The sequence below is a fragment of the Molothrus ater genome, chromosome 13 (genome assembly GCF_012460135.2).
Source record: "Molothrus ater isolate BHLD 08-10-18 breed brown headed cowbird chromosome 13, BPBGC_Mater_1.1, whole genome shotgun sequence".
NCBI lineage: Eukaryota > Metazoa > Chordata > Aves > Passeriformes > Icteridae > Molothrus > Molothrus ater.
In genome coordinates this window covers 2,154,955-2,179,780 of record NC_050490.2, presented here as the reverse complement: position 1 = coordinate 2,179,780, position 24,826 = coordinate 2,154,955, and the positions used below count along the sequence as shown (strand labels likewise).

General features: G+C 55.0%; 4 protein-coding genes and 1 non-coding gene across 5 annotated transcripts; 3 read left to right on the top strand and 2 right to left on the bottom strand.

The window, feature by feature from the left end:
- The first annotated feature begins 595 nt into the window (after window positions 1-595).
- Window positions 596-3,254, top strand: RPS17 (ribosomal protein S17). Its single transcript, XM_036389916.2, has 5 exons — window positions 596-744; window positions 950-1,101; window positions 1,555-1,660; window positions 2,682-2,747; window positions 3,130-3,254. Exons 1-5 carry the CDS (start codon window positions 742-744, stop codon window positions 3,208-3,210), a joined length of 408 nt encoding a protein of 135 aa, XP_036245809.1. The 5' UTR covers window positions 596-741; the 3' UTR covers window positions 3,211-3,254.
- LOC118691010 (small nucleolar RNA SNORA71) lies at window positions 1,256-1,383 on the top strand. The gene has a single exon (XR_004980937.1). It is a non-coding gene; the product is annotated as a small nucleolar RNA SNORA71 (small nucleolar RNA).
- A 344-nt stretch (window positions 3,255-3,598) lies between the features above and the next one.
- Window positions 3,599-9,792, bottom strand: TERB2 (telomere repeat binding bouquet formation protein 2). Its single transcript, XM_036389915.2, has 7 exons — window positions 9,672-9,792; window positions 9,160-9,241; window positions 7,545-7,690; window positions 6,628-6,686; window positions 4,339-4,427; window positions 4,143-4,231; window positions 3,599-4,073 (listed from the first exon to the last, which is right to left on the bottom strand). The coding sequence occupies exons 1-7, from the start codon at window positions 9,733-9,735 to the stop codon at window positions 3,931-3,933; spliced, it is 672 nt and encodes a 223-aa protein (XP_036245808.1). The 5' UTR covers window positions 9,736-9,792; the 3' UTR covers window positions 3,599-3,930.
- A 2,084-nt stretch (window positions 9,793-11,876) lies between these two features.
- On the bottom strand, window positions 11,877-14,517 carry B2M (beta-2-microglobulin). The gene is made up of 4 exons (XM_036390003.2): window positions 14,423-14,517; window positions 13,986-14,264; window positions 13,498-13,533; window positions 11,877-12,302 (listed from the first exon to the last, which is right to left on the bottom strand). The coding sequence occupies exons 1-3, from the start codon at window positions 14,490-14,492 to the stop codon at window positions 13,520-13,522; spliced, it is 363 nt and encodes a 120-aa protein (XP_036245896.1). The 5' UTR covers window positions 14,493-14,517; the 3' UTR covers window positions 11,877-12,302; window positions 13,498-13,519.
- Window positions 14,518-16,908: 2,391 nt separating this feature from the next.
- PATL2 (PAT1 homolog 2) lies at window positions 16,909-22,325 on the top strand. Its single transcript, XM_036389782.1, has 19 exons — window positions 16,909-17,064; window positions 17,366-17,468; window positions 17,591-17,877; window positions 17,997-18,065; window positions 18,174-18,242; window positions 18,607-18,774; window positions 18,887-18,978; window positions 19,164-19,319; window positions 19,437-19,514; window positions 19,590-19,728; window positions 19,843-19,957; window positions 20,038-20,138; window positions 20,418-20,462; window positions 20,621-20,763; window positions 21,009-21,168; window positions 21,444-21,584; window positions 21,662-21,759; window positions 21,837-21,989; window positions 22,177-22,325. Exons 1-19 carry the CDS (start codon window positions 16,909-16,911, stop codon window positions 22,214-22,216), a joined length of 2,313 nt encoding a protein of 770 aa, XP_036245675.1. The 3' UTR covers window positions 22,217-22,325.
- The last annotated feature ends 2,501 nt before the right edge of the window (window positions 22,326-24,826 follow it).

Sequence of the window (24,826 nt, the reverse complement as noted above, 5' to 3'; positions counted from 1 at the left end):
TGTCACTCCCTGGAGGTGTGGATGAAGGTATGGATGTGGTTTGGGGGGAAGGGGATGGATGGAGCTGTGAATTGTGGATGCTGTTGGTGGGTGACTCAGCTGCGAGGGATCCCGTTTACCTGAGCTCCCTGCAGGCCCCTAGGCTCCAGCCGGAGCTCCCCTAATTGCAACAAGAAGTTAATGAGGCTGATAGAGGGGCCTGTGCTGCCCTGTGTTCTCCCACTGTGGCAGGGGAGGTGCTGCTCCTGCAGGGCTGGGAGGGGAAGAGGGATCGAGGGCTCCTCTCTGTGGGGCTGGGCCGAGTTGGACTGAGGCTGTCACAGCAGCCACCGTGTGTGCCCGGAGTCCCTGGAGCAGGGCAGGCTCTGGGCTCCTTCCCCGTCCCACAGCGGTGACTCTGCAGCAGCCTTGTGCTCACCCCTCCTCCTCTGGGGCGGGGGGCTGCGACTTTGCGGCTGCTCCGTGTCCTCTCTCAGGGCCAGCTGTAGGAGGGGCCGGTGCCGCTGGCACCGCCGCTCTCTCCACTTCCCTTCCCGGGTTGCTCCATCCTGTTCCGGGCCGCGGGGCGGTGCGGGAGCCCCTCGGGCCGCTCCCGCCTCGGGCCGCTCCCGCCTGGGCTGGGCCCCGCCCGCCGCTCCCGCCTCTGCTGGAACCCTCCGAGCCGCCAGGGGGCGCGGTGAGCGCCGCTGGCTTCCGGCGCCTCCCGCCACCCTCCGCTCTTTTTCCGCGGCTGCCGCCGACATGGTGAGTCCGGGTCCCGCCATCCGCCGCCATCCTCGGGCGGGCCCGCGCCCCCGCGGTGGGGAGCGGCGGTGGGGACCGAAGGGGACCGGGGCGAGGGCAGTGGGGGCAGTGAGAGCCCGGGATGGCTGGGGAAGGGGGGCCGGGGGGCGCTGGGCCTGGGCTCGGCGGAGCCTGACCGGCGGCCCTCCTGCGCACCCCGCGTTAGGGACGCGTTCGGACGAAGACGGTGAAGAAAGCGGCGCGGGTGATCATCGAGAAGTATTACACACGCCTAGGGAATGACTTCCACACCAACAAGCGCGTGTGCGAGGAGATCGCCATCATCCCCAGCAAGAAGCTGCGCAACAAGATTGCGGGGTGAGGCACTGCGGGCCCGGGTGGGCTTGGGACACCGGAGGGTCGCAGGGGGTTCGGGCACCGCGGGGCCCCGGATGGGCTTCGGGCAGCTGCGGGTGTCCCGGGGGGTTTGGGCATCGGAAGGGCCTGGGGGATTCGGGCACGGCGTGGGCGTTCCTGCATTCGAAAGTGATTACGGTCCCGCCTGTGGCCGGGTCATTGATAGTGCAGGGAGAGGAGAGCGAGAGTTTTCCCGTGTTTGGGGGGGTCTCTGTCTCCCCCAAACCCTGTTGCTGTCGGACACTTTGTCTCTGATCCTCTGGAGGTGATGGGATGATGCCAGGGTGAGTGGTGGGACATTGCCGGGGTGGATGGTGACAGCTGTCCTCATCCTGCTATGGTTCCGGGATTTGGGGTGTGGGGAAGGGTGCCATGAACCTCGGGAAAGCCCAGGACACCCCCGTGTCCCCGCAGGTATGTCACCCACCTGATGAAGCGAATCCAGAGGGGCCCTGTCCGCGGCATCTCCATCAAACTGCAGGAGGAGGAGAGGGAGAGGAGGGATAACTACGTCCCAGAGGTGAGGCTCCAGCTTCCCCATCTCGCTCCGTCCTGCCTCGCTGGATCTCCAGAAATGCTCCCAAATTTCTTTAAAACAAGCCCCCAGCCAGGAGGAGCTGAGGAGAGTTTGGATCTAGGGGGCTGAGGTGGATCCCTCCAAAGCTGCCACCTGGGACAGGAAGGACAGCTGGCTTTTCATGGTTTGGTTTTCCTAACTTAAAATTTGGGAAAAAAGAAATTTGATGGGAAGCAGGAGGATATTTCAGAACAGTTGAAAACCTGCCTTGTAGCTGGAATCCCCAGAGGGAAGTTTTGGTAAAAAACCCTTGCCTTAACCCTCAAGATCTCACCTGTCACCTGGGTGAGGTGGTCCAGGAGGGCTTCCCTTGTCCCAGGAATGTGATCCTGTTGTTCCTAAATCCTGTAACCTTCAGGCACAGCACATCTTGCCCTTTTCCCAGATTTTCCTAGTCAGCTCCTGGCAGAGCTGCTGGTTTCTGTGCTGGCACCAGAGAGGGGTTACAGCAAAGGAATGTCCATGCTGCAGCTGTTGGTGCAGTGTCAGCACACAAAACCTGTGCTGTTTGTGCTTTCTTAGAAAAATCCTGGTGTTACATAGCTCTTGGGGAAGGAAACCTGTGGAGGTGGAGTTTTTAGGGTCTGGAGAGAACTGGAGGGAGTTTTGCTGGGAGTAAAGAGCAGGAGAGCACGGGTGTTGTTGGCACTGTGGTGGCCTTGTGTCACTGATGACTGCCCAGACTGGTGCAGTTGAGGGTCCAACGCCAGCTCCTCAGCAGCCTTGGCCTGGAGCAGGCTGGGCCTCAGTTTCCAAAGATTTGCCATAAATCAGGCTTTTCCCTCTACTGCCAGTGGCCTCTTGCAGTGTTCAGTCAGGAAAGCTGTGTTCCATCAGGATGTTCCTGGCTCTGCTGCTGGAACTGCTCCCCACAGCAGTGGGATGAGACCAGAGTGGCTGTGGTGACATTCAGGATGTTGTGGGGCTTTATCAATCACACTTTTTCTCTCCCCTCTGTCCCCAGGTCTCTGCCCTTGACCAGGAGATCATTGAAGTGGACCCGGACACCAAGGAAATGCTGAAGCTCCTGGTGAGTGGCCACAACTGTTCCCTGCCCAGCTGCTGGCATATCCCTGGCACAGCTGCTGCTGCCCTGAGTGGCTGGATGGTGTCAAGGGTGTCCCTCTGCCCGGGGTCCTGTGGGAGGATCAGTTCAGGCTTTTGGAAGGGCAGAGGCATGGGGGTCTGCCACCAGCAGGGTGGGTCTGTTCCTTGCCCTCCATTCTGATGATTCCCTCCCCAGGGAGTCAATCTCTGCTGCAGGGTGGTCTCCCCTTCTTAGGAGACCTTGGCCCATCCTTTGTGCTGCCACAGCACCTTCCCCCTTCCTACACCTCCCCAGAGGAACTTGCCTCCACTGTCAGTGGGCAGGATGCTGTGACTGATCCCATTGTTGCTGTGCTGTTTTCCAGGATTTTGGCAGCCTGTCCAACCTGCAGGTGACACAGCCTACAGTGGGAATGAACTTCAAGACGCCCCGAGGAGCGCTCTGAGTCTGTCCCTGTGTGTCGCTTTTCCAATAAACGTGAGGAAACCATCTCAGCCTGCCTGGTCTTTAGACACCCAAGGGATAAGGGAGGGGGCGTCCTTGGGGTGCCACATTGGAGCACACAGAGGACTCAACACCTTTGTGCATCTTTTTGGGCTCTTTACTGGCAGTTTGGGGTGTGAGGTGCAAAGCTGTTAAATTTTAGAGGCTCTCCTGCCTTTGGGGCAGTGGGAGAACAACCATGGTGGCTCCTTGGAGCTTGTGGGAGCCTGTCTTAGGTTTTTCTGTGCTTCCTCCAAGTGGACAGCCCGAGGATCAGGCTGTACCACAATAAAAGTTGTTTTTGCAACCCTCTTGGTCATTTCCAAGTGCTTAAACAAAAGGGAAAAAGTCTTAAAATTCTTTAATTAAATGAAAGTGAGATGTCCCTCCTTGGATTGTCCCTCCAAGAAAAACTTGCTTAAACTAGTTAAAACACAGCTTAAACCACCACACTCCCTACAGCCCCACAATAAAAAGAAAATATTTGTGTTTTGGGGAAAAATGTCTGTATTTATGTTTGTTGTGAAATTTAGTTTAACTAGTTATTTAAAGAAGCAAATACTGCTATAACTGTAGCCAGTACTTAAATAACACATTGAATGCTCTGAGCTGTGGTGGGATAATTCATAAATCTTCTGGCAGCTCTTACATTGAAGTTTCTGCTGCTCCAGCCACCTGTTCCTTAACGTTTCCTCTTCATTTTGGCCTTCTCGCAGTAAATGCTGCATTTGCTTTGAACCCAGTACACTGCATAGCCCGAGGTGCCGGGGATAAAGTCGTGGAGTTCCCCCTCGTATTTCTTCATGTCCCGTGCAGAGGCATAGCCTGTGGAGGGAGAATGGGCTCACTGAGTCCCTGCTCCATCTGCAGCCCTTTCCAGGTGGATTTATTTACCTGTCACCATGTTATTTATTGGGTATTCCTGGAGGGCACGGCATGGAAATTCTCCCTGGGTAGGTGCTTCAGACTCTGTTTCTTCACTGCTTTATCAGGAGGGGAAAAAAAAAAATCTGTGTGTTAGTTCCTATGTGTTAGGATTGCATGGAATTGGAGGTGTATCCAAATCCCACCACCCAAGATAGGAAAATACCTCTCAGCCAGGTCTACCACTTCCTCCTCTGATTCTTCCTCACAGCTATTTCTTGCTGCTTCTGGTTCCTCTGTCAGATTTTCATTGGGCTGTGAATATCAGCACAAGAATGAGTTAAAATTGTCCCTGGGTCACCTGCAGACACCTGGGACATGCTCTGAGTGCATGGATTCTTAGGGCTTATGATTTCAAGTATAATTCAGAGTTCAATTTTAAATTTAAGGGCATTCCTGCTTCAAAAATGCTGGGAAGTTGCTTTGAGAGGAGAGTGGGCAGTGACATGGGGAAGGAAAACACCAGACCAAAGGGCTGAGCTCAGCCTGTGGCAATTGGAATCCCTGGAACAGCACACTGCTGGGAGACTGGATATGTCTGAGCAAGGGGGACAGTCCTTCCACTGCTGTCCCCCTCAGGATGTCATGCAGGGAGGGACACAGCACAGCGAGCACAAGGAATCAGATCAGGTTGGAAAAGACCATCAGGTCCAACCAGTGACCAATCAGCACCTTCCCAAGCAGACCAGAGCACTGAGTGCCACATGCAGTCATGCTGGGCAGCCCATTCCAGTGCCTAGTCACCCCTTCTGAGAAAAAAATTCTTTCTGATGTGCAACATAAACCTCTCCTGGTGCAGCTTAAGGCAGTGTCCTCTCATTCTGTCCCTTGGTCCCTGGGAGCAGTGCCTGGCCCCCACCCAGCTGCCCCCTCCTGTCAGGAGTTATGCACAGCCAGAAGGTCCCCCCTGAGCCTCCTTTTCTCCAGGCTGAGCCCCCCCTGCTCCCTCCTGGTGCTCCAGACCCTTCCCTGGCTCAGTTCCTTCTCTGGGCCTTCTCCAGCACCAAAATGTCCTTGAATTGAGGAGATCCAGAACTGGACACAGCACTCAAGTTGGGGCCTCAGCAGTGCCCAGTACAGGGGAAAAATTCACTTCCTGGTCCTGCTGGCCACACAGGCCAGGTGCCACTGGCATTCTTGGCCACCTGGGCTCGTGTTCAGCTGCTGTTGATCAGCACTCCCAGGACCTTTCTTGCTGGGCTGCTTTCCAGCCACTCCTCTCATTCTGTAGCTCTGCAGGGGTTATTGTGGCCAAAGTGCAGGACCCAGACCTTGGCCTTGTTGACCCTCCTAGAGGTGACCCTGGTCCATTGATCCATCCTGTCCAGGTCCCTCAGCAGAGCCTTCCTAGCGTCCAGTAGAACCACACTGCCACTCAGCTTGTGACTCAGGTGTCACCTGTCTGTCTGCCAGGGGTGGACTCAGTCCCCTCACTCAGAGCTTCAAGAGAGGTGTTGAACAGGCCTGGGCCCAACACTGATCCCTGGGGGACACCACTGGTGACCAGACACCAACTGTCCCCGCTGTGGGCTGCAGTTCTCCAGGAGATGCTGTGGGAAATGGTGTCAAAGGCTTTGCTGACATCCAGATAGGCACATCCACAGCCTTTCCTTCATCCAGGTGGATCCCCTTGTCATGAAAGGAAATCAGGTTGGTCAGGTAGGACCTGCCTCTCCTAAAGCCATGCTGGCTGGGTCTGATCCCTTGGTTTTCCTGGATGTGCCAGGTGATGGCACTTGAGGTGATCTGCTCCATAACCTTCCCTGCCACTGGTCACACTGAAAGATCTCTTAATTCCTAGCCCCTCCTTCCAGCCCTTCTTGTGGATGGGTGTCACATTGTCCCTGGTCATCTGGGACCTCCCCAGTGAGCCAGCAGTACTGATCAATGATGGACAGCAGCTTGGCAAGCTCTTCCTCCAGCTCCCTCATCACCCTGGGATGGATCCCATCCAGGCCCGTGGACTTGTGAGCATCTAAGTGGCACAGCAGGGCAGTGACTGCCTCCTCCTGGATTCCTGGGGGTCCATTCTGCTCCCCATGCCTGTCTACCACCTCAGGGGGCCGTTTGTCCTGATCCAACTAAGACTGATTCAGTCTTAGTGCTGAAGACTGAGGCAAAGGAGGTGGGAAGTACCTCAGCCTTTTCCTAATCCTTGGTGATGGACACTGCAATAAAGAATAGAGGTTTTCCTTGGTCTTCCTTTTATATATATAATTTATAAAAATATTATTCTTTACAGAGGTGGCCAGATTAAGTTCTAACCAAGCTTTCACCTCTAATTTTCTTCTTTCTGCATGACCTAAAGACATCTTTAAATGCTTCCTGAGTTGCCTGCTCCTTTCCCCAAAAATTATATAGGCTCTTTTTTCCCCTGAATTCCTGTGCAAGCTCCCTGCTCAGCACAAGCTCATCCTCCAGCACATACATGTGTAGTACAAATTTTTCATCTTACCTGTTCTTCAAGGGTATCTGCCTTCTCCCAGATAAACCGGCCAATCTTCCTTCTGATTTCTGACAAGAACAACAAAACTAGTGACTGGGAGAGCACCAAAAACCAGAACTCTGGCACTTGCTGCCAGTGTGATGCCCTGCAGGTGCCTCTAGGGACAAGCCCAAAGGCAAGGGCCAGGGCAATCCCAAGCACAAATTCAGGGTGGGCAAGGGTGAGTTGAAAGCAGCCCTGAGGAGAACTTGGGGGTGTTGGTGGATGAGAAGCTCATGGATGTGAGCTTCCATGTGTCCTGGGCTCATCCCACAGTGTGGGCAGCAGGTGAGGGGAGGATTCTGGCCCTCTGGCCCTCTCAAGAGCAACGGTGCTCCTCCAGCTCTGGGCTCCCCAACAGCTGAGGGACACGGAGCTGTTGGAGCAAGTCCAGAGGAGGCCACAGAGATGTTCCAAGGGCTGGAGCCCCTCTGCTCTGGAGCCAGGCTGGGAGAGCTGGGGATGCTCACCTGGACAAGAGAAGCTCCAGGCAACCCTCAGAGCCCCTGCCAGGGCCTGAAGGGGCTCCAGGAGAGCTGGAGAGGGACTGGGGACAAGGGCCTGAAGTGCCAGGACGAAGGGAAAAGGCTTCAAACTGACAGAGAGCAGGGTTAGATGGGATGCTGGGAAGAAATTCTTCCCTGTGAGGGTGGTGAGGGCCTGGCACAGGTTTCCCAGAGCAACTGTGGCTGCCCCATCCCTGGGAATGTTCAAGGTCAAGCCATTCTGTGATAATAGATGGATCATACTCTGTCCTCTGGGAGGAAGAGCCACTCCCAAGCAGAAGGAAAAGTCCCTTCCTGCAGACAAGTAACTGTCAGTACCAAGGCTGTACTCATGGGGGATTTCCACGGGAAAATATCCCCAGATGATTGTTTTTGCCTGACCTTCATGCAGGCAGGCAGGGGGCAGGACAAAGTGGCCCAGAACCACCGAGGCCCTCTCTGCAGCTCGGGTGCTCGCACACGCCGAGAGGTAACAGGAGTGAAAGACCGTGGCTTTGCCCTCCAGGTAACTGAGACTCTCGTGTATGCTGGAAGACAGAAAGAGAGCTGGTTTCCAAAGAGAAAGCAAACCAAAAGAAAACGTTTAGAGGGATGTTGTCATGAAACTTGCTCTGGTTTTTTTTTTTTTTTTTTTGTTGTTGTTGGGTTTTTTGTTTTTTTTTTTTGCCAAAAGCACCTAATTTTCTGTGATTTTCTACCTGTGAGACTCTACCAGTCATGTGGTGGCTGCCAGCACCTCCCAGGGGCAGCCTGGAGGAGGGATCAGGGTAAATGTATTTTTAGGGATTACACAGTCCCACTCTGCTCTTGAGGTGAAACTGCTTAGGGGAGGGCAAAGACAGGATTTTTCTACAATTATCCTTCACCACACTGCTCACTGCTCACACAGCTGAGCGAGGAAGTGGAGGTGGAGGGTGCTCCAGCCACCACTGTCCTCCTTAGAGAGGAATTAAATCTTGTTTTCTGGGTTTAAGGATGTGTATAATGATTGCATTTTTTCACAAGGAACTATCTAACAATATACAATGAATATATATATATATTTTCAATGTATATTGAATATATATATAAAATTGTATATATAGTAATAGTATATATATGTTTAAATATAGTATATATCATATATAGTATATATACTATATATATGCTACAGTATACTCTCTATATAGTATAGTATAAATATATAAATATAAATAAATATAAATATATAAAATTACAAATATAAAAATATAAATATATATAAATAAATTATCCAGAATTCCCCTGGGGGAGCAGGCTGGTCTGGCAGCACATTGTTACAGAAGAAAAGCTGTTATTCTGTGTTTACTGGAATTCCCCTCGCTTAGCTGGAGCAGGTGGCTGAAAGATTCCAAAATTCAAAGCCAGTTTTAAGCACTGGTCTGTTAGAGAAACTACTTAATTCAGCCTAGCAAAGCCTAAGGGAAATATCACAGCTTCCTTCCCCATACATATGTTTACATGACTAAATAATGAATAAATACAAAAACTCGCTGATATTGAGGAAGCGAGAAAGATCCTTAAGACTTTCCTTATATATGTACAAATGTTCCATAGCTCTATTTTTTTTTCTTTTTAATTAAGCATTTCAGTCCTTTTCTGTCCATTTTTAACCCAGTGCTTCCTTTTAGCATTAATTCACATTGGCTTTTTAGCACCAGGTTCCTTCTTGGGAATTGCATCACTGATGTTTCAGATGCTGATTTTCCAGCAGATAATTCACAGCCAGCAAGAAACCAGCACAATTAATTTAATTTATATCATAGTTAAGCCATTCTCAAGCCATGGATGGTTTTTCTCTATTCTGTCTATCTATAGCTTAGCGTGGGTGTGAGTTTTCCTGAGCCCACTGGCCAATGGCAGATCCACGCCATGACTTTAAAAACACACCCTTGAATTTTGGTGCTCTCACAGTCACTAGGATGTCAATATCCATGAAATACTTTTCACTAAATACATTAAAGCCTCCTGTGCCCACCTGCGGGTGTCGGGGTGGGCAGCATCGCTGCTGAAGAGGTAGTCGGCATCCAGCCAGTGGGCGATGGTCCCGCCGCCGTCGGCTGCCGGGGACAGGGAGCCAGGTGAGCGAGGGCATCCAGGGGTTCCCACCTCGGGGTGACCCGGGGAGGGGACAGCTGCTAGTGGAGCTGCAGAGATTGGCCCTGAAGTGGAAACTGTGACAGCTCGCCACGGCTGTGGGATGCCCATTGCTCCCCTGAGGGCTGGTCAGGGCTTTTCCTCAGTGTGGGCGCACCGTGGATTGGCCAAACTCTTGTTCTGCCCTGTTGTGTGGGTCTCAGTCCCACGAAGGGGTGACAGGGCTGTGCCCCCACTGCTGTGCCCTGCTGAGGAATGATGGATGGGCTGTGCTCCCCTCCTAATTCCCCCTGGGCGGTGACAGGACCGTCCCCCTGCCAATTCCCCCGCAGATCCCTGCCCGCTCCGTGCCCCGGGGCTCCCCTGGACTTGGCCGCGGTCTGGCCCCCTCACCCCAGAGCCCCCGCGGGCCCGGGCTGACGCTCTGCGAGAACCAAGCGCGGTGTCCGCGGAACATCGCGGCGGGAGCCGCCCGGGGAGGAGCCAAGAGAGGGAACGGCCGTGAGGAGCTGTAAAGGAGACCGGAACCGCCCTGAGGGGAACGGCCCTGAGGGGCTGGAAAGGAGGCGGGAACGGCCGTGAGGGGAAATGAGGGCGGGAACGGCCGTGAGGGGAAATGAGGGCGGGAACGGCCGTGAGGGGGTGGAAAGGAGGCAGGAACCGCCTTGAGGGGAGACGATGGTGGGAGCGGCTGTGAGGGGCTGGGGGGAGGCGGGAACCGCCCTGAGCGGAACGGCCCTGAGAGGCTGGAAAGGAGGCGGGAACGGCCGTGAGGGGAAATGAGGGCGGGAACGGCCGTGAGGGGGTGGGGGGGAGGCGGGAACCGCCCTGAGGGGAAATGACGGCGGGAACGGCCGTGAGGGGAAGCGGGGGTAGGAAAACCCGGCGAGAGAGAGAACGGCTGAAGCTGCGCCAGGGAACTTTAAGCTGGATATTAGGGAAAGGTTCTTCCCCCACAGCCTGGCCGGGCAGTGGAACAGCTCCCCAGGGCAGCCCCAAGCCTGACAGAGCTCAAAGGGCACTTGGACAACACTCTGAGGCACAGGGTGGGGTTTTGGGGTGTCCCATGCAGAGTTAGGAGTTGGACTCGATCCTTGTTCTCCTAGAAGCTTTTCTCAGAACAACCTTTGCATTTTGCTGATTCCAGAAACTGCTTACAGAAAAATTGCTTTTGTTTCATAAAGCACAAATAAGGCTTGTTTCGTCCTTGAAGCTTCCCAAGATATCCCTCAGGATCACCCATCCCCTGGGAACTGTTGCCAGCAGCAGCAGCTCAGCAAGATCCCGAGTACCTCAGAACCCCAAGGACACTGGATAAAACTGAGAAGGTATTTCTGGACATCGTCCTGAAATTCACAGGAAAGGAAATCAGCCTCTGGTGTGGTCATGTGTTGTTCTCCCACAGACAGGGGATTTTTGAGTAAACCATCAAAATAGGAACAGAAAAATCCCACAGATGCAATCAGGGCAGACCTCCCCCGTGTGTGAAGATGATGATGTGTCCTTTGGAAACGGGGTCACTTCACATTGCCTCCACTGAATCTTCAGTTTCTGTAGTTGCCTCCACTTCTTTCCTAATTAGGGTGAAGCTCTCTTGGTGGAGTGGTTACCCAGCAATTATTCTGGTGCTCTTGAGGATAGGAAAGGTGGAGCTGAGGTGGTGGAAAGCACTTTGGTGGCCCTTCATGATCCAGGGGAGGAGGCCAGGACATGTTCCACAGCTCCTTGGGCTTATACAGCACCCAGTGCTGCTCCACTGGGGTTTCTGGGAGAGAAGCTGAAACCTTTTCCTCTCTCCCAGGCCACCTTCTCTCACACAGGGAGCACTGCTGGGGCTGCCTGAGTGCAGCTGGTGCTGCAGGCTGAGCCGTGTCCTGCTGTCCTGTGCTGACATGAGCACTGTGCACAACCCCCCAGCCATGACAGCCCCACCTGTCCTCCTTGAACACCCCTTGATGAACCCAAAGGGATCCCCATAATGGGCCCCTGCTCCTCAGCAACCTACCATGTGGGTGTTGGACCTGCAAGAGCCTGATTAGCCAAATCCCTAACAAAAGAACTGGTTATAATGAAAACAGCTATGGAACAAGACAATATCTATCAATCAAAAATCTCAAGTGTATGTTCTATGACACCATCACAGCAAATCTTAATGTACCCAGGAAGAGACATGGGATTCCACACAAGTGATCCTGGTTAAATCCATTTGGATACAATATTCCTCAAGCAATCATTCTGATTTCTTCATAAAATAAAAGTGAGCTGATGGCAGCAGCACTGGTTTTGGGTAGTGTGAATCCCCCACGGTGTAACAGAGGACTGGCTTCAACCTCTCCATGGGCTCAAGCACAGAGAGAACCAGAACTGAAATTCACCACCACAAACATCAGCTTCCCCCAGGCTCAGCTTTACACCACACACTCCAAGATGCATCTGTCAGAGTTCTCCCCATTAGAGTGAGCACCATTCCCTGCCACCGCTCCTTCTGTGTCCCACCCTGTGTCCCCACTGTTCTTTATCCCTTTTTAAACCTTGTGCCTTCTCTCCTCCATGCAGGAGCCTCCAGCCAGGCAGAAACCACACCAGCAAAAAAAAACCTCAAACTTTAATTCTCTTTTATTGATGGAAAAGTGATCTTGCATCTTCCCAGGGGGATAAAAAAACAAGCACAAAAAACGACCATTGTGGTACAAGGCTATGTATCCACCCACAACCCAGAGGCCATCAGAGCCTGGGAAATCAGCTAGTCAAACAACTCTGAAGAAACATTTTAAGGACTAGCAGTTAATTAAAGGATAAAAATCTTGCAAAATTTTGAGCAGTGAAAAGTTACCATTATTCTTTAAGCAGTAAAATTTTTAGCTCAAAAAGCCTGCAGAGCTCCCTTGACGCTGTGGCTAAAGTGATATTTCTAACAAGGCTTATTAGTGAATTTCGGAAAGGAAGTTGATCAGTCTTGTGGCTATGATGAAGAATGGACAGAAGCTTGAGAAAACTCTGACTTGCAGGAAGAATGTCTCAAATCTGCATGGAGAGAGTAGATTGACATCAGTCACTCTAGTGACACCTTCAACTGCAATTATTTTAGGACTAAAAACCAGTTTCCTCAGAGCAGTCTGACTGCAGTGTCCCTGCAGAACCACCTTCCAGTGAGATTCAGGTAAAAATCCTGCAGAAACTGCTTTTCTGTCCCCTGCTTGGTGGAGTTCAGAGTTCAACAAGTCAAGAGGATCCTTGTTCTCGACCCCAGGGAGGAGTTAGTCCTGCTCTCAACTCTTTCCATGCCAGCTTAGTAAATCCTTGTCCCCAGACCACAGTGAAGTCACCCACGTCCCCCCACCCAGCCAGACGTGGCATCCCTCACCAGTGTCCCACCAGCCCAAGTCATGGTGCTGTGTGAGCACAGCACATTCCAGACCCTGCCTTGGGGCCAGGCTCACACCCCCACTGCCCAAAGGTGAGTGACAGACCACAGGAGTGACTGTACACAACTTTTTATAGCTCTGCAGGAACCGGGGCATTTCATGTAAGGGTCCTGTCAAGGCTTGTCCCAGGAACAGTTAATCATTATCCAGCCTCTAACAGGGCACATAATTTAGCTGTTTCAACCAAGGTTACATCAGCTGAGCGCCACATATTCAGCTTCTTTTCCCTATCAAGTGTTAAACTAGAATTCCCCCATTGCTACATCCAGATCAGTTACACGCAGACCGTTTGAAGAACTTGGAGCCCTCAGACTGAGACACCCGTGACTAAACCCCAAAGTGTTTCTGGTTTGTGCCTCATGAATCCCACAGGGTGCTGCTCTGCCACAGCGTTAACCAGGCTGCCACACACCCTGAGGCACAGGGACTTTGGTTACAGCGACTTCCCGCTCCTCCCCCTGACAGGAAACAACCCTTGGGGCCCGAGGGAGCTTTAGGGGACCCGCGACAACTCTCTGCGGTATCTAGCTGCCACAGCAATGACATGCAAGGAAGATTTTCTCCAAAGTTCTCCTTTTTTAGGAGCAAAGGGCTATTGTAGGCACGGGATGGCCAAAACCAGACCAAAACAGTGGGCAGAAAGGGTGTGGGAAGAGGTTTTATTTGTGTCCCACATATTATCTACTTTTTAGGCGTGGCTGCTTCTGTTCCTCAGCTTTTCAAACCCCCCCTCCCTACAGAAATGGGCCCCTGTTTCCCTTACCAGCACAGCACACAGCATGGGAATAACTCACCATGAATTATCCCAGACGCAGCTCAGAAGTCTGGTTCTGCAGGAAAGAAGGGCAGAGCATTAGACTTGGGGGCTAATGGCACTCCCTGTCCCCATAAGGTGCCCCCCAGAAACAGCCCCAGTGTGGCAACCAGAGCTGCCTTCAGCTGTAGCTGAGGCTTGGTCAACACCATCAGCCCTTCTTTATACTCACACAACATAAAGCAAAAATTCACTGCATGACCCTTCTAGTTAAATTCACCAAGGAAGAGATCGGGTGACACAGCATCACCAAATCCTGTGGATTAACACCAGCCCGTGTCCTCCCTGAATCCTTCACAGGCACGTGTAACAAACAGCCTTTTCAGCTAAAACCAGGTTAGCTTTCTATCCTTAACACAAGACCTTCAAACCCCGCTCCATTACACCCTGCTTCCCAGGAAAAGGAACAGAGACAGCACGGATACAAAGCAAGGAGCTCCAGCAGGCAGGAGGAAAGGCACAGCATACCCCAGATGTAATCGCGTGGCGCCGGCATGGTGGAATGCGCCACCCTACAGGAGAAGACGTCCTCCCTTGTGGGGGTGAAGGGCGCATAGACCAGGCGCTGGAACTGCCACTTGTCGTTGAAGGACAAGTCCCCGTACGTGACGCCGGGAACGGGCACGCCGTTCTTCAGGAGTTCGATGTCAATCTTGGGTGGGTGAAAGCCAGTGACAAAGCAGTGGAGAGTGTTCGCCTTTCCCACCTCGGCGCGCGAACGGGCGTACACTTCCACCTTCGGCGCCTCTGGAGAGAGGGGCGAGAGCGCGTGAGAAGCGGGGCTGCCGCGGGCATCGCCTCGATGCCAACACTCGCCCACCCAGCCGGGCACAGTGACCCGGACCCGCCGGGACCCCGCAGCCCCTCACCCCCGTCAGAACCTTCGCGCCTCCTCAGGGACTCACCAGCGGCCGCCCCCAGGCCGAGCAGAGCCAGCAGCGCAAACACGCCGAGCGCCAGGGCCCCCCGCGCCATGGCCGCTGCTCGCTGCCTCGCCGTTTCCCGGAATGTCCCATCCCTGCCGGCACTTCGCCTTTTATAGCCTCCGGAACCCACGGCCAATCGTGGCGCGGAGCGGCCTCTACGTCATCAGTTTCCAGGTAGAACGGCAGCTCCGGGGTTGTGCGAGCCATCATGGAAGCGCTTTCGCTTTCAGTTCTGCGCTGCGTTGGGGGAGAAACCCGGGCAGAGACCCCGGGGCGTCAGCGGGTAACAGCGGCTGGACGTGAGCCCCGGTGGGCAATGGCACCTGCTCGGGACCAGCCTCGGTGTGGCCACAGGCCCAGGGCAGCGCCCGTCCCCTGTGCTGGGCACTGCTGAGGCCACACTCCAAATCCTGGGGTTAGTTCTGCGTGTTTCACTCCAAGAGGGACATTGAGGAGCTGCAGCGTATCCAGGGAAAAGAACAGAGCCGGGGAAGGGGCTGGAGCACCAGGAGCAGCTGAGAGAGCTGGGAGGGCTCAGCCTGGAGAAAAGGAGGCTCGGGGAGACTATCTTTCTCTACTACTCCCTGACAGAAGGGGGCAGCCAGGTGGGGTTGTGCTCCACCCCCAGGGAACAAAGGAGAGGACAGGGAAACAGCTTCAAGTAGCACCAGGAAAGGTTTAGATTGGATCTTAGAGAAAAGTTACTCTCTGAAAGGGCTGTCCAGCCTTGCCACAGGCTGCCAGAGCAGTGGTGGAATTGGTGGAATCCTCATCCCTTGAGGGATTTAAAAGTCCTGTGGATGTGGCACTTAGGGACATGGGTTAGTGGTGGCCTCGGCAGTGCTGGAGCAATGATCTGACTTGATGGTCACAGAGAGCTTTTCCAACCTAAATGGGGGTAAAAGTCACCTCTTGCAGAAGATTTTGCATCCAGGGCTGGTATTACACCAACAGCCTGTGGTGGAGCAAGCCATCCACCTGCCTTTTTTAACCTCTTTCAAAACCTCTGTGGTATGTCTCGTTCCAGTAGCTGCAGGGTGGGAAATTGACTGTTGTTGGAGCACAGCAGAGACTCCCTGACATAAAACGTGAGAATTCTAACACCAAAGAACCAGGTTTTCTGGTGCCTCCTCCAGAAGAACTGTGAGCACCAAAGCCCACCAAGGCTAGGAATGCTACTGAGTGTCCCAGTAGTGCTGCTTGGAAGGAAAATAAAGGAAAAAGAAAGTCAAGTCACTGCTAGTGGGGAGAGAACAGCAGCATGGTCTAAGTACCAAAACACTAAGTCCCCTTAGGACTTCTTAGTGTGTCTGATTAAAACACAAATTAAATTAATAAAGCATGTATAGTGAACACCCCAAAGGCAGCAGGTAAATCAGGAGAGGCCAAGCAAAGGAAAATCTTGAAAACACTTGTTATCAGTTCCCACTGGCCCATCTCCTGCTGGGTTTGCTGGCTGCTCAGTGAGCAGTGCCAGCCACGCAGCTGAAAACACTCAATGTTTTCCTCTGTGTGGGATAAACAGATGCAGCTGTGGCCAGAGGCTTATCAGGGATCTCAGGGCTCCAGCAGAAATAATCCCTGAGTGCTCAGTTGGTGGCAGAGTTGTTGTTAGGGTCACCACAGCAGGAGTCACCAGCCCGGTCCAGTTGTCCCAGGGGTGAATCTGGCTCTGAACCCTCCCCTTGCCTCAGGGAGAGGATGGCAGGACATGGATCCTTTCCATGGGCCCTTTGGGATGTGAATCCCTGGCAATGACTCTAACCCACACCACCTGTCAGAATTTCCCAATAAAGAGAAGCACAACTCTTCCACGTGATGTTTATTAAAAGCCACGGTGATTTAGTTAGAGTAGCCAAATCTTCCACTTTGGGGACACTTCTGCTTTTATTAGCAGAATTATTTGGGAGCAGGTGACATGACCAAGGTGCTCCGGGTATTCAGGGGGATAATTCAGGGAAATAATTCAGGGGAATTAGGGCAACCCGCTATGCTTTGTGGAATGTAGACATTTATAGTGTCAGTGGTATAACCTACCAGAATATTCGGAGCACATCCCAGCAGTTTTCCATAACTCCTCAGAGGGATATCAGCTCTGAGAACAGCACGGTGGGAGCAGCGGGGAAAGCCGGGCTGGGCTGTTCTGCACCCCTAGAGCCGCAGGTGCAGTCACTGAACCCCTCCATCCCCGCTGTTCCCCCGGCTCCGGGCTCCCGGTGCAGCGCAGTGCGCAGGCGCGGGAGGCCTCTGGGGGCCGCCATGTTGTACGGCAGGCTCCCGGTGCAGCGCAGTGCGCAGGCGCGGGGCGCCGCTGGGCGCCGCCATGCTGTACGGCAGGCGCATGCCGGGGCGGTGGGGGCGGCCCATAAAAGGGGCAGCGGGGGCACTGTGGCCCCGTACTGGGACCCGGGACGGACGGAGGGTGGGTGAGCGGGAGGAGGAGGCGGCGGCACCACCACCGCGGGATGGCGGAGGGCGGCGAGCGCGTTGTGAGTGCCTGCCCTGCTCCGCTACCCCCTGCCCGCTGCCGCCTCCCGGCGTCCCGCTCCCTGTGCGGTGCTCGTTCTCCGGGGCTGGCGCTCCCCGGCGCGGTCGGTCTCGGAGCAGACTCTGCCCTGGAGGTGCTGGTGGGATGCTCTCGTAGCGGGTGTTCACTCTGAAGCCTAAAGGTGTCCTAGCCCAGCCGCGCTGGTGCCGTTCCGTGCCGGCGGTCGCTGGTGTCGGCAGCAGCCGTGGGCTGAGCTGCGCGTCGTGTCCTCGCTGGCAGTGCCGCCGGCTCCTGCTTTTCCCTTTTCCAGCTGTGAGCCCTGGGGGTTGCCTGGCACCAGCAGTAGAGTGAGGGGGAGGTTGGGTGCCCCCCACTTTAGGAGTATGCTAGGGTTACCTCTCCCTTAGAAAGGAATTTGCTGCTTCCAAATCTAGATTGTCGAGGATTTTCTGCTGGTGGAAGATGCACTTCTGCTGGAAGAGATGGCTGAGGAGGATGAGGAGCTCGACCTGTACAACGAGATGACTTTTGGGTTAGGTAAGACCTCAGGGGAGTCCTGGTGTTGGACAGACCTGCCAGCACTTGGGGGAGCAGACACCCTGGTGGGCACCACCAAGGTGTTCACCCACACTGCTGGTGCGCTGCTTCCCCCCTCTAAGACCGAGACTCCACAGAGGAGGATGTCCCAAAACTCCTGGTGGTACCGGAGATAAGCCCTGAGGTGGCCAAAGCACTGGTAGAGGCAACTGGAAGAGCAGCTGAGGAGCTGGCCGAGGAGGAAGGTGGGATGGAGCCAGAGATGGAGCAGGTTAACTCTCAGCTGGAGGAAGAGGTAGAGGAGCTGGCGACTGAGGAACGAGAGGAAGATCAGGAGTGCTTTGAGGAGCCCAGTGAACTGGGAGACCCAGCAGTGATGAGAGCTGTGCGGAGCAAACCCACGCTGGAGGTGATGTGTGAGCAGACAGGCAGTCCTGCTACTCCCCCTCCATCCCCACACCTGTGGGTCCTGCCCCACAGAGGGCACTGGGGCAGGGAGGCAGACCTTTAACTCCCCTTTCCTTGCAGAGCCAGGACTCAGCGGTGCTGGACAGCGGGATTGGAACTTGCTGGGAAGAGTTTGACAAGGAGGACATGGTAAAAATGTCCCCACCCATCTGGTGATGAGGCAGGGTGGCTCCTGTGGTGTCCCCTGCTCTCTCCTCCTGTTCACTTGGCTCATGCCAGCATCTCCCTGTGTTCCAGCTGGCGATGGATCCCACGGCGGCGTGGGGCTCCTGCCCTGGCAGTGTTCCTCGCCACCTCATGCTGGAGGTGGGTATCTCCAGCCAGGCCTTCAGGGAGTGGCTAAGGGCTCCCCAATACTCTGGAACAAGGGTCACACAGGGAATTTGGGACACCTGGGGCATCTCCAAATGGCTCTGGAGGTGCACAGATATGTCTTGGGTGCAAGGCTGTGAGTGCCCACCCAAAGCAGAGCCTGTTGAGACTGGGGGGACTGGGACCCCCATGCTGGGTGTTCCCATGGGTCTCCAGCTGCTCCACACTATGAGGATGGGAGCACAGCTGGTCTTAGTTCAGCAGTGACCAAAGGTTTTAGTGAGCTAACTATTGCTGAGGGAGCTAAACTGTTCCCAGCTGTGCCCTGTTCCCACCTGCTGCTGCCTCCTCCCCACAGGATAAAGCCATCCTCCAGGTCCTGGAGAGACCTCCACCATCTACCAACATGGCTCTTGACTTCCTTGGCTCTCCTGTGCAGAGGGGCTATGGGGGCTCTTCCCGGCTCAAGTGCCCTGACTTAAGACTGATGTCCCCCAAGCCTTACCCCCAGTGCTTTCTCCAGCAGGTAACAGGTTTGGGGGTGCTCTTGCATCCCTTCTTTCTCTGCCTCCCCTCCTTGGAGGTGCAGCCTCGAGGACAGGCTTGTCTGACACCTCCTGTCTCCTGCTCTGCACCAGGCACCTCTGGTATCTCCTCGCTCCCCGTGCTCTCCTCAGCCCTTCCCACCTGCTTGCAGACCCCCTGCACTCTTCAGTCCCAGCCAGGTAACGTGGTGGGCTCTGAGCCACTGCCACGGCCCCACTGGGGTGGCCGTGGAGTGGCAGGGGATGGGGGGACAGTGGCAGTGTCTGTGGGTAGCACTTTGCCAGAGGGATGGGAGCCAGAAGGCAGCACAGAGCTCTGGGATGTTCATAGGGGAAGGCTCACACCCTTTATCCCCTCTCTCCCTCTCAGACACGCAGGGTTTGCACCCCCGAGTCCTTTCCAGCCTGGCTCCCCCACCGTGGGCAGCCCACCACAGCCTCTGGGCGTGCACTTCAGGCCCATGGCCTCTTCTTTGGACCCTGCTGTCTTCTTCAGCCCCTCAGCCACGGGCCAGCTGAACTTCAGGTAGCAGGAGTGGGATGTTGGGGTGGGACTGGAGGGATCCTACAAAACAGCTGGGGGTCACCTCACTCTGGAGGTGTCCCAAAACCCCCCTTGACCCCTGTCTGGTGTCCCCTGCAGCACACCCAGCCACATGACCCAGCTGCACCCCCAGCACCAGCGCATCCTGATGCAGCGGCAGGGCAGGCAGGTGCAGAGGTACAGGGGTCTTCTGGGTGCAGGGCGGGGGGGCTCTGGGTGGGCACAGTGGGCTGAGTTCTTCTCCTGTGCCAGTGTCTCCCCCAAGAAGCTGTGGTCTCGGAAGGTGGACCCTTATGCTGGGCTGATGACTTCCAAGGAGAAGGACTGGGTTGTCAAGGTGGAGATGATGCAGCTGCAGAGTGAGAATATAGATGATGACTACTACTACCAGGTGAGCTCCTGCTGGCAGCACCTGCAGCTTGTTCCCCTCAGGGTGGGGCTTTGGGAGCTGGAGAAACCCTTCAGGACTGGTGGAGGGAACTTCTGGCTTCTCCTGTTGTTACAGACCTACTACCACCGGCTGGAGCGCAAACAGGCGGAGGAGGAGCTGCTGGGCAGGCGCAACAAGCCCCCCAAGCTGGTCACTCCTTTCATCCAAAAAGTGGAGACCTATGACTCTGGTGAGGGGCTGGGGCAGGCGCTGGGGGGCTGGGTGAGTTGTTCTGGGATGTGGTGTCACCGTGTTCCCGCTGTTCCGCAGTGGTGCGCATCGCGGGGTCGCTGGGCCAGGTCACGGTGTCCACCTGCTACAGCCCTCGCCGGGCCATCGATGCTGTGCACCACGCCCTCGTGGAGGAGGAGGTAGGTGAAGGGAAGCTGGGCTGCTTGGGGGTCCTGAATTGCCAGGAATGCTGCTTTAGGAGCTGCTCTGAGCAGTGGGATGGGGCACACAGTTGGAGGAGGTACCACCTCAGCAGTGGCATTTTGTGCCTGGCCAAGGGGTGGGATTGGGCTCTGGCCATGGTTTCCCCAGGGAGAAGTCACCTCCGATCCCCAGGGAGAAGCTGGCCCAGTGCTGGGCTGGTGGCAGTGTCTGGGGATGGCTGTAACCTTTGTGCCTTCCTTTCTACCCTCCCAAAGGCTGCAGGGACCCACCGGCTGCGGGCGCTGCACAGGATCGAGAAGGTGAGTGAGTGGTGATTTGGGGAAGGGCAGCATGGTCCAGGTTTTCTGGTTTTACCTAGGGATTTCTCTAAGGGGGATATCTACCTAGGCAGGGTCCTGGACTGCCAGTTGGTAGAAGATGTCCAAGCTTTCCTCCTTACCCTGTGTCATTTCTCCAGCTCTTCCTGCAGCTGCTGGAAGTAGAGGAGGTGCAACAGAAAATGTCCCTGGGGGAGCAACAGCCCCAGAAGCAGGAGCAGAAGAGCCAAAAAGTGGAGAGTATCTACCAAGCCTTGAAAATCAGGGCTTGCAGCAGTGAAGAGTGAGTCTGTGCTGTGGGAAAGGGGAACAGGCAGCATGTCCTGGTCCTTGTGGATCTGAGATGGTCACTGATGAGCAGGTCTGGGTCACAGGAGGATTGGGTCCTTCCTTCCATCCTGTCACTGCAGCCTGTGCTGACCTTGCCTGTGACTCTTGTCCTCCAGTGGAGCTGATGCTGGTCCTTTTGTATGGACAGAGATGCTCCAGGTCCCTTGGGATTTGTGCCAATGGAGCCTTTGTTCCCAGGGAGGCAGAAGATGAATTCCTGCAACTGCTGTGTGTGCGGAAGGGCAAGAAGCTCGTGGCCCGGCTGCTGCCCCACCTGATTGGAGAGCAAAGGGAGAAGATCCTGCTGGCAATCACCTACCACCTGCCCTTCCTCATGAAGAAGGACATGCTGGATGAGGCAAGCACCTCCAGCCAGGGCAGGGATGACCTGGGCTGTCTCCTTCCTCTTCTGTTCTTGCTGGGGGTGGTGCCCTGGGCAATGAGGGGGGCCTGCCTTGTGGGGTTAGCAAGAAAGAGGAGCCCCTTCCCATCCATGGGGAGGAGAAGGTGTCCAGGAGTCAGCCACCAGCAGTCCTGCTGGTAGTGACCCTCCCCTCCAAGTGCTGGGATGGGGGTGTGGCTGTGACAGGTCCAAGGATCTCAGATTCCTGCTCTCCCCTCTGCCCTGCCCAGTCTCTCCCCCTGCTCTACAGCCCCTTGAATGAGGTGGTGGGTGAGATGACCTTCAGCAAACTCATCGAGGTCCTGCAGGAGCTCACCCGGCCTCTGCCCGAGTCTTCGGAGCTCCCCCTCACCATGGCCTTGAAGAACCAGGTACTTGGCCCTGAGCCTGACTGTGTCCCTGGGGTGCCACTGCTGCTGGCTGTGACACTCCTGGTGCTCTCCTGCAGTTTGGCATCTCCTTGCTCTACTCCCTGCTGAGCCACGGAGAGAGGCTGCTGTCCTCACACGCGCCACTGAAGCCGTGCAGAGGGGACTTCGAGGCCTGGTGAGGGACGGGGTGAGCTGGGGGTGGGGTTTGTCACTGCTCCCTGGGGTGCTCACCCCCTGTGCTGGTGTCCCCAGGACGGACACGGTGTACCTGATGTCCCAGGAGCTGTCACGCCTGCCCACAGCCTCGCTGGCAGAGCCTCTCTTCTTGCCCAGCAACCTTGTCCTGCTCTTCTGCCGCTACCTGGACAAGCAGACTGTTTACCACCTGGCAGCCAAGATGGCCGAGTGAGTACTGCTGGAATGGCCCTCCTGGGCATCCCCTAGGAGCAGCCAGCACTGGGGGCTCACTGCTTCCATCCCCCCTCGGAATTATCTCCAGAGATCTGCTGGGCTGAGCTGATCCTGGTGCCTTTGCTGCTGTTTCTTTGGGGCAGATCAGCACCCTGACACCAAGCTCATCCTTTCCCTGCAGGTGCTCCCCGCTGCCCACCGAGGCTGACATGCTCTGCTGAGCCCCGGCAGCTGGGGGTGGGGTCTGTAGCCGGCGGTGCCGGGAATGGGCAGGGCCCGATGCCGCCGCGGCTTTGGAAGCGAACGCTTACCCTGGTGCAGGGCACTCTGGGTGACACGGGCAGCGGCAGGGATGGCACCGATGTGATGCCACCCTGTCCCGATGCCCCGGAGCACGGGGGTGGGTGGGTGTAACTTATTTTGGCCTCCCCCCTGGCAGTGGTGGGTGCTGGGTCATGGCAGGGGCCGAGGCAGGGCACAGGGGCGCTGGGAGCACCTGGGGGGGATTTTGTCTATGGCACATTCTGTACAGTGCTTGAAATAAAATAAAAAGGTAATGAATGAGCTCCTCTGGCTCCTGAGGCAGCTTATGTTGGATGGACAGTGGTCCTGTGGCCATTGCTGGGCAGGGAGAACCCTGGCCTGGGACAGGGATCTGGCAAAAGGCAAGGAGAAGGGAGGGGATGCTCAGAGGATTGAGGAGGAGAAAGGAGTGCTTGGAGAGGGGATCAGATCACACACCTGAGCACACAGGGAGTTGAATGGGCTGGAAAAGAAGAGATGTGGTGGGGAAGGTGAGTCAGAGCTTGTCCTGATAGGGAGATAGAAATTGGTGCACATGTGGGCAGGTGTTAAACATATGTGGGTGGGTAATAAAGCACCTCTTGTCTCTGATGAGCTCCCAAAGGCTGTTTAGTCTGAAGTCTTCCAGTTGGAAGTACCCTGAGGCATCTTCCTAAGCAATTCTGACCCCCGCCCCCCCCCCCCCCCCCCCCCCCCCAAGCTGATCCTCACTTTTGTCTCTGAGGCTGAGTGTGTGCAATGTCTGCTCCACTGTGAGAATCTTGGTAGCTCCTGCCTGGTTTTATGGTGGGATTTCCCTAATCCTGTGGGAGAGCTGGGACTGGGCCACCTCCACCCACCTAGAGGTCTAAACCTGACACCCAAAGCCTGGTGTATACTCAGAAGAGGTTTGCAGCAGAAAGTTGTCTCATCCTCAGACTGCCCAAGCTCTAACCCTGAGTGGATAACCCTATTCCTTTAAAAGGGCATCCTTTAGGGGCCAAAGGGAGAATTTACAGAGAATAAGGCTGTGGGGGCTTGGGTGGGATTTATCTCCACTGCTCATCAAGGTAGCTCAGTTTCTTCTCCTTCAGAGAGTGCAAAGTCCACTGGCAGGACCTCCCAATCCTCCTGGCAGCTGTATCTTCTCCTACTGCCTCTCCTGCTCATCCTAAAGGATGTACATGCTCCTCATGCTTTATCCTTAGGGGGTTTTCTGAGACAGCTGTGTTCATTCCTAGCCATCCTCTTCAGAAGAGTGACACTGGCAGGTTCTCCATGGGGTGAGCCCCTCATTCCAGCCCCACTGAGGCAATGTGGGGAGAATTCCAGTGTGGGGTCTCACCTGCCAGTGAAAGAACAGACCTTGCTGCTACAAATCCCAGGGAGAATTTCAGGCAGGAGGGAATTAGCAGCTGCTCATTGATAGCAGGAACTGGGGAGGACACTGGCAAGTCCTTCAGATAAAGATAAGCTGTGTTCTGTTTTGTGTTTGCTCCTTGCCTGAGTGCCAGTGTGGATGAAGGATGTGACCTGGCTGCAAATGTGTGCTACACCAAGTTCTCTAGCATGGAAGGCTGGAGATCTCTGCTGGATTTTGCTGCTCCATTACAGGAGAAAGCTGAGGGAAAAGAAGCAAAACCCATCTCTGTTTCTCTGCCATTGTACCCAGTGCTTCCCACCTGCAGGAACAGACCCTCTCCATGGGGTAGCACCCAGGGGTGTCTTGCAGGTCAGGGACCCCCAGATCACTCAGCTGCATCTGGATGCTCTCTCTTAATCCAGAGCTGCTGGAAGTTTAGGGTTTCTCACCTGCCCAGCTCCTCTTGGTGCTCTCCTGAGAGCATTGTTGGCCCCACAGGACGGTGGTGACCCATGACCATGGGCTGTCACTGTCCTCGGGGGGAACAGGGTGTGTGGGGCTCATCCTGGAATGTTTTGGGGTGTGTGGAGCTCATCCAGGGCTGTCTTGTATGCAGTTAATCCTGAAGCATCTTCAAGGTGTGTGTCTCATCCTGGGATGTCTTGGGGGTTATCTGGAGATGTCTTGTGCCAGTATGGGGTTAATCCTGGGATGTCTTGAGGTTATGGAGCTCATCCTGGGATGTTTTGGTAGGTGTATGGGCTTCAGCCTGGGGCATCTTCAGGGTATGAGGCTTATCCTGGGCTGTTCTGGGGTCTTATAGGGCTCATTCTGGCCTACCTCCAGGGAATGAGGCTTATCCTGGGATGTTTTTGGTGGTGTACAACTTACCTTGAGGTGCTTTAAGGGGTATGGGTCTCATCCAGGGATGTCTCAGTGGGGTGTAGGGTGCATTCTGGGCATTTTTAAGGTCTGAGGCTCATCCTGCAAAATCATGGTGAGTATGTGACTCATCCTGGGATAACTTAAGTGGTTTAGGGCTCATCCTGGGATGTCTTGGTGAATATATGGGGCTCATGCTGTGCCAGCGTCAGGTTCTGGGACTTATCCTGGAACAGCCTGGTGCGAATATGGCTCATCCTGGGACATCTTCAAGGTCGATGGCTCATCCTGCGACATCTGGAGT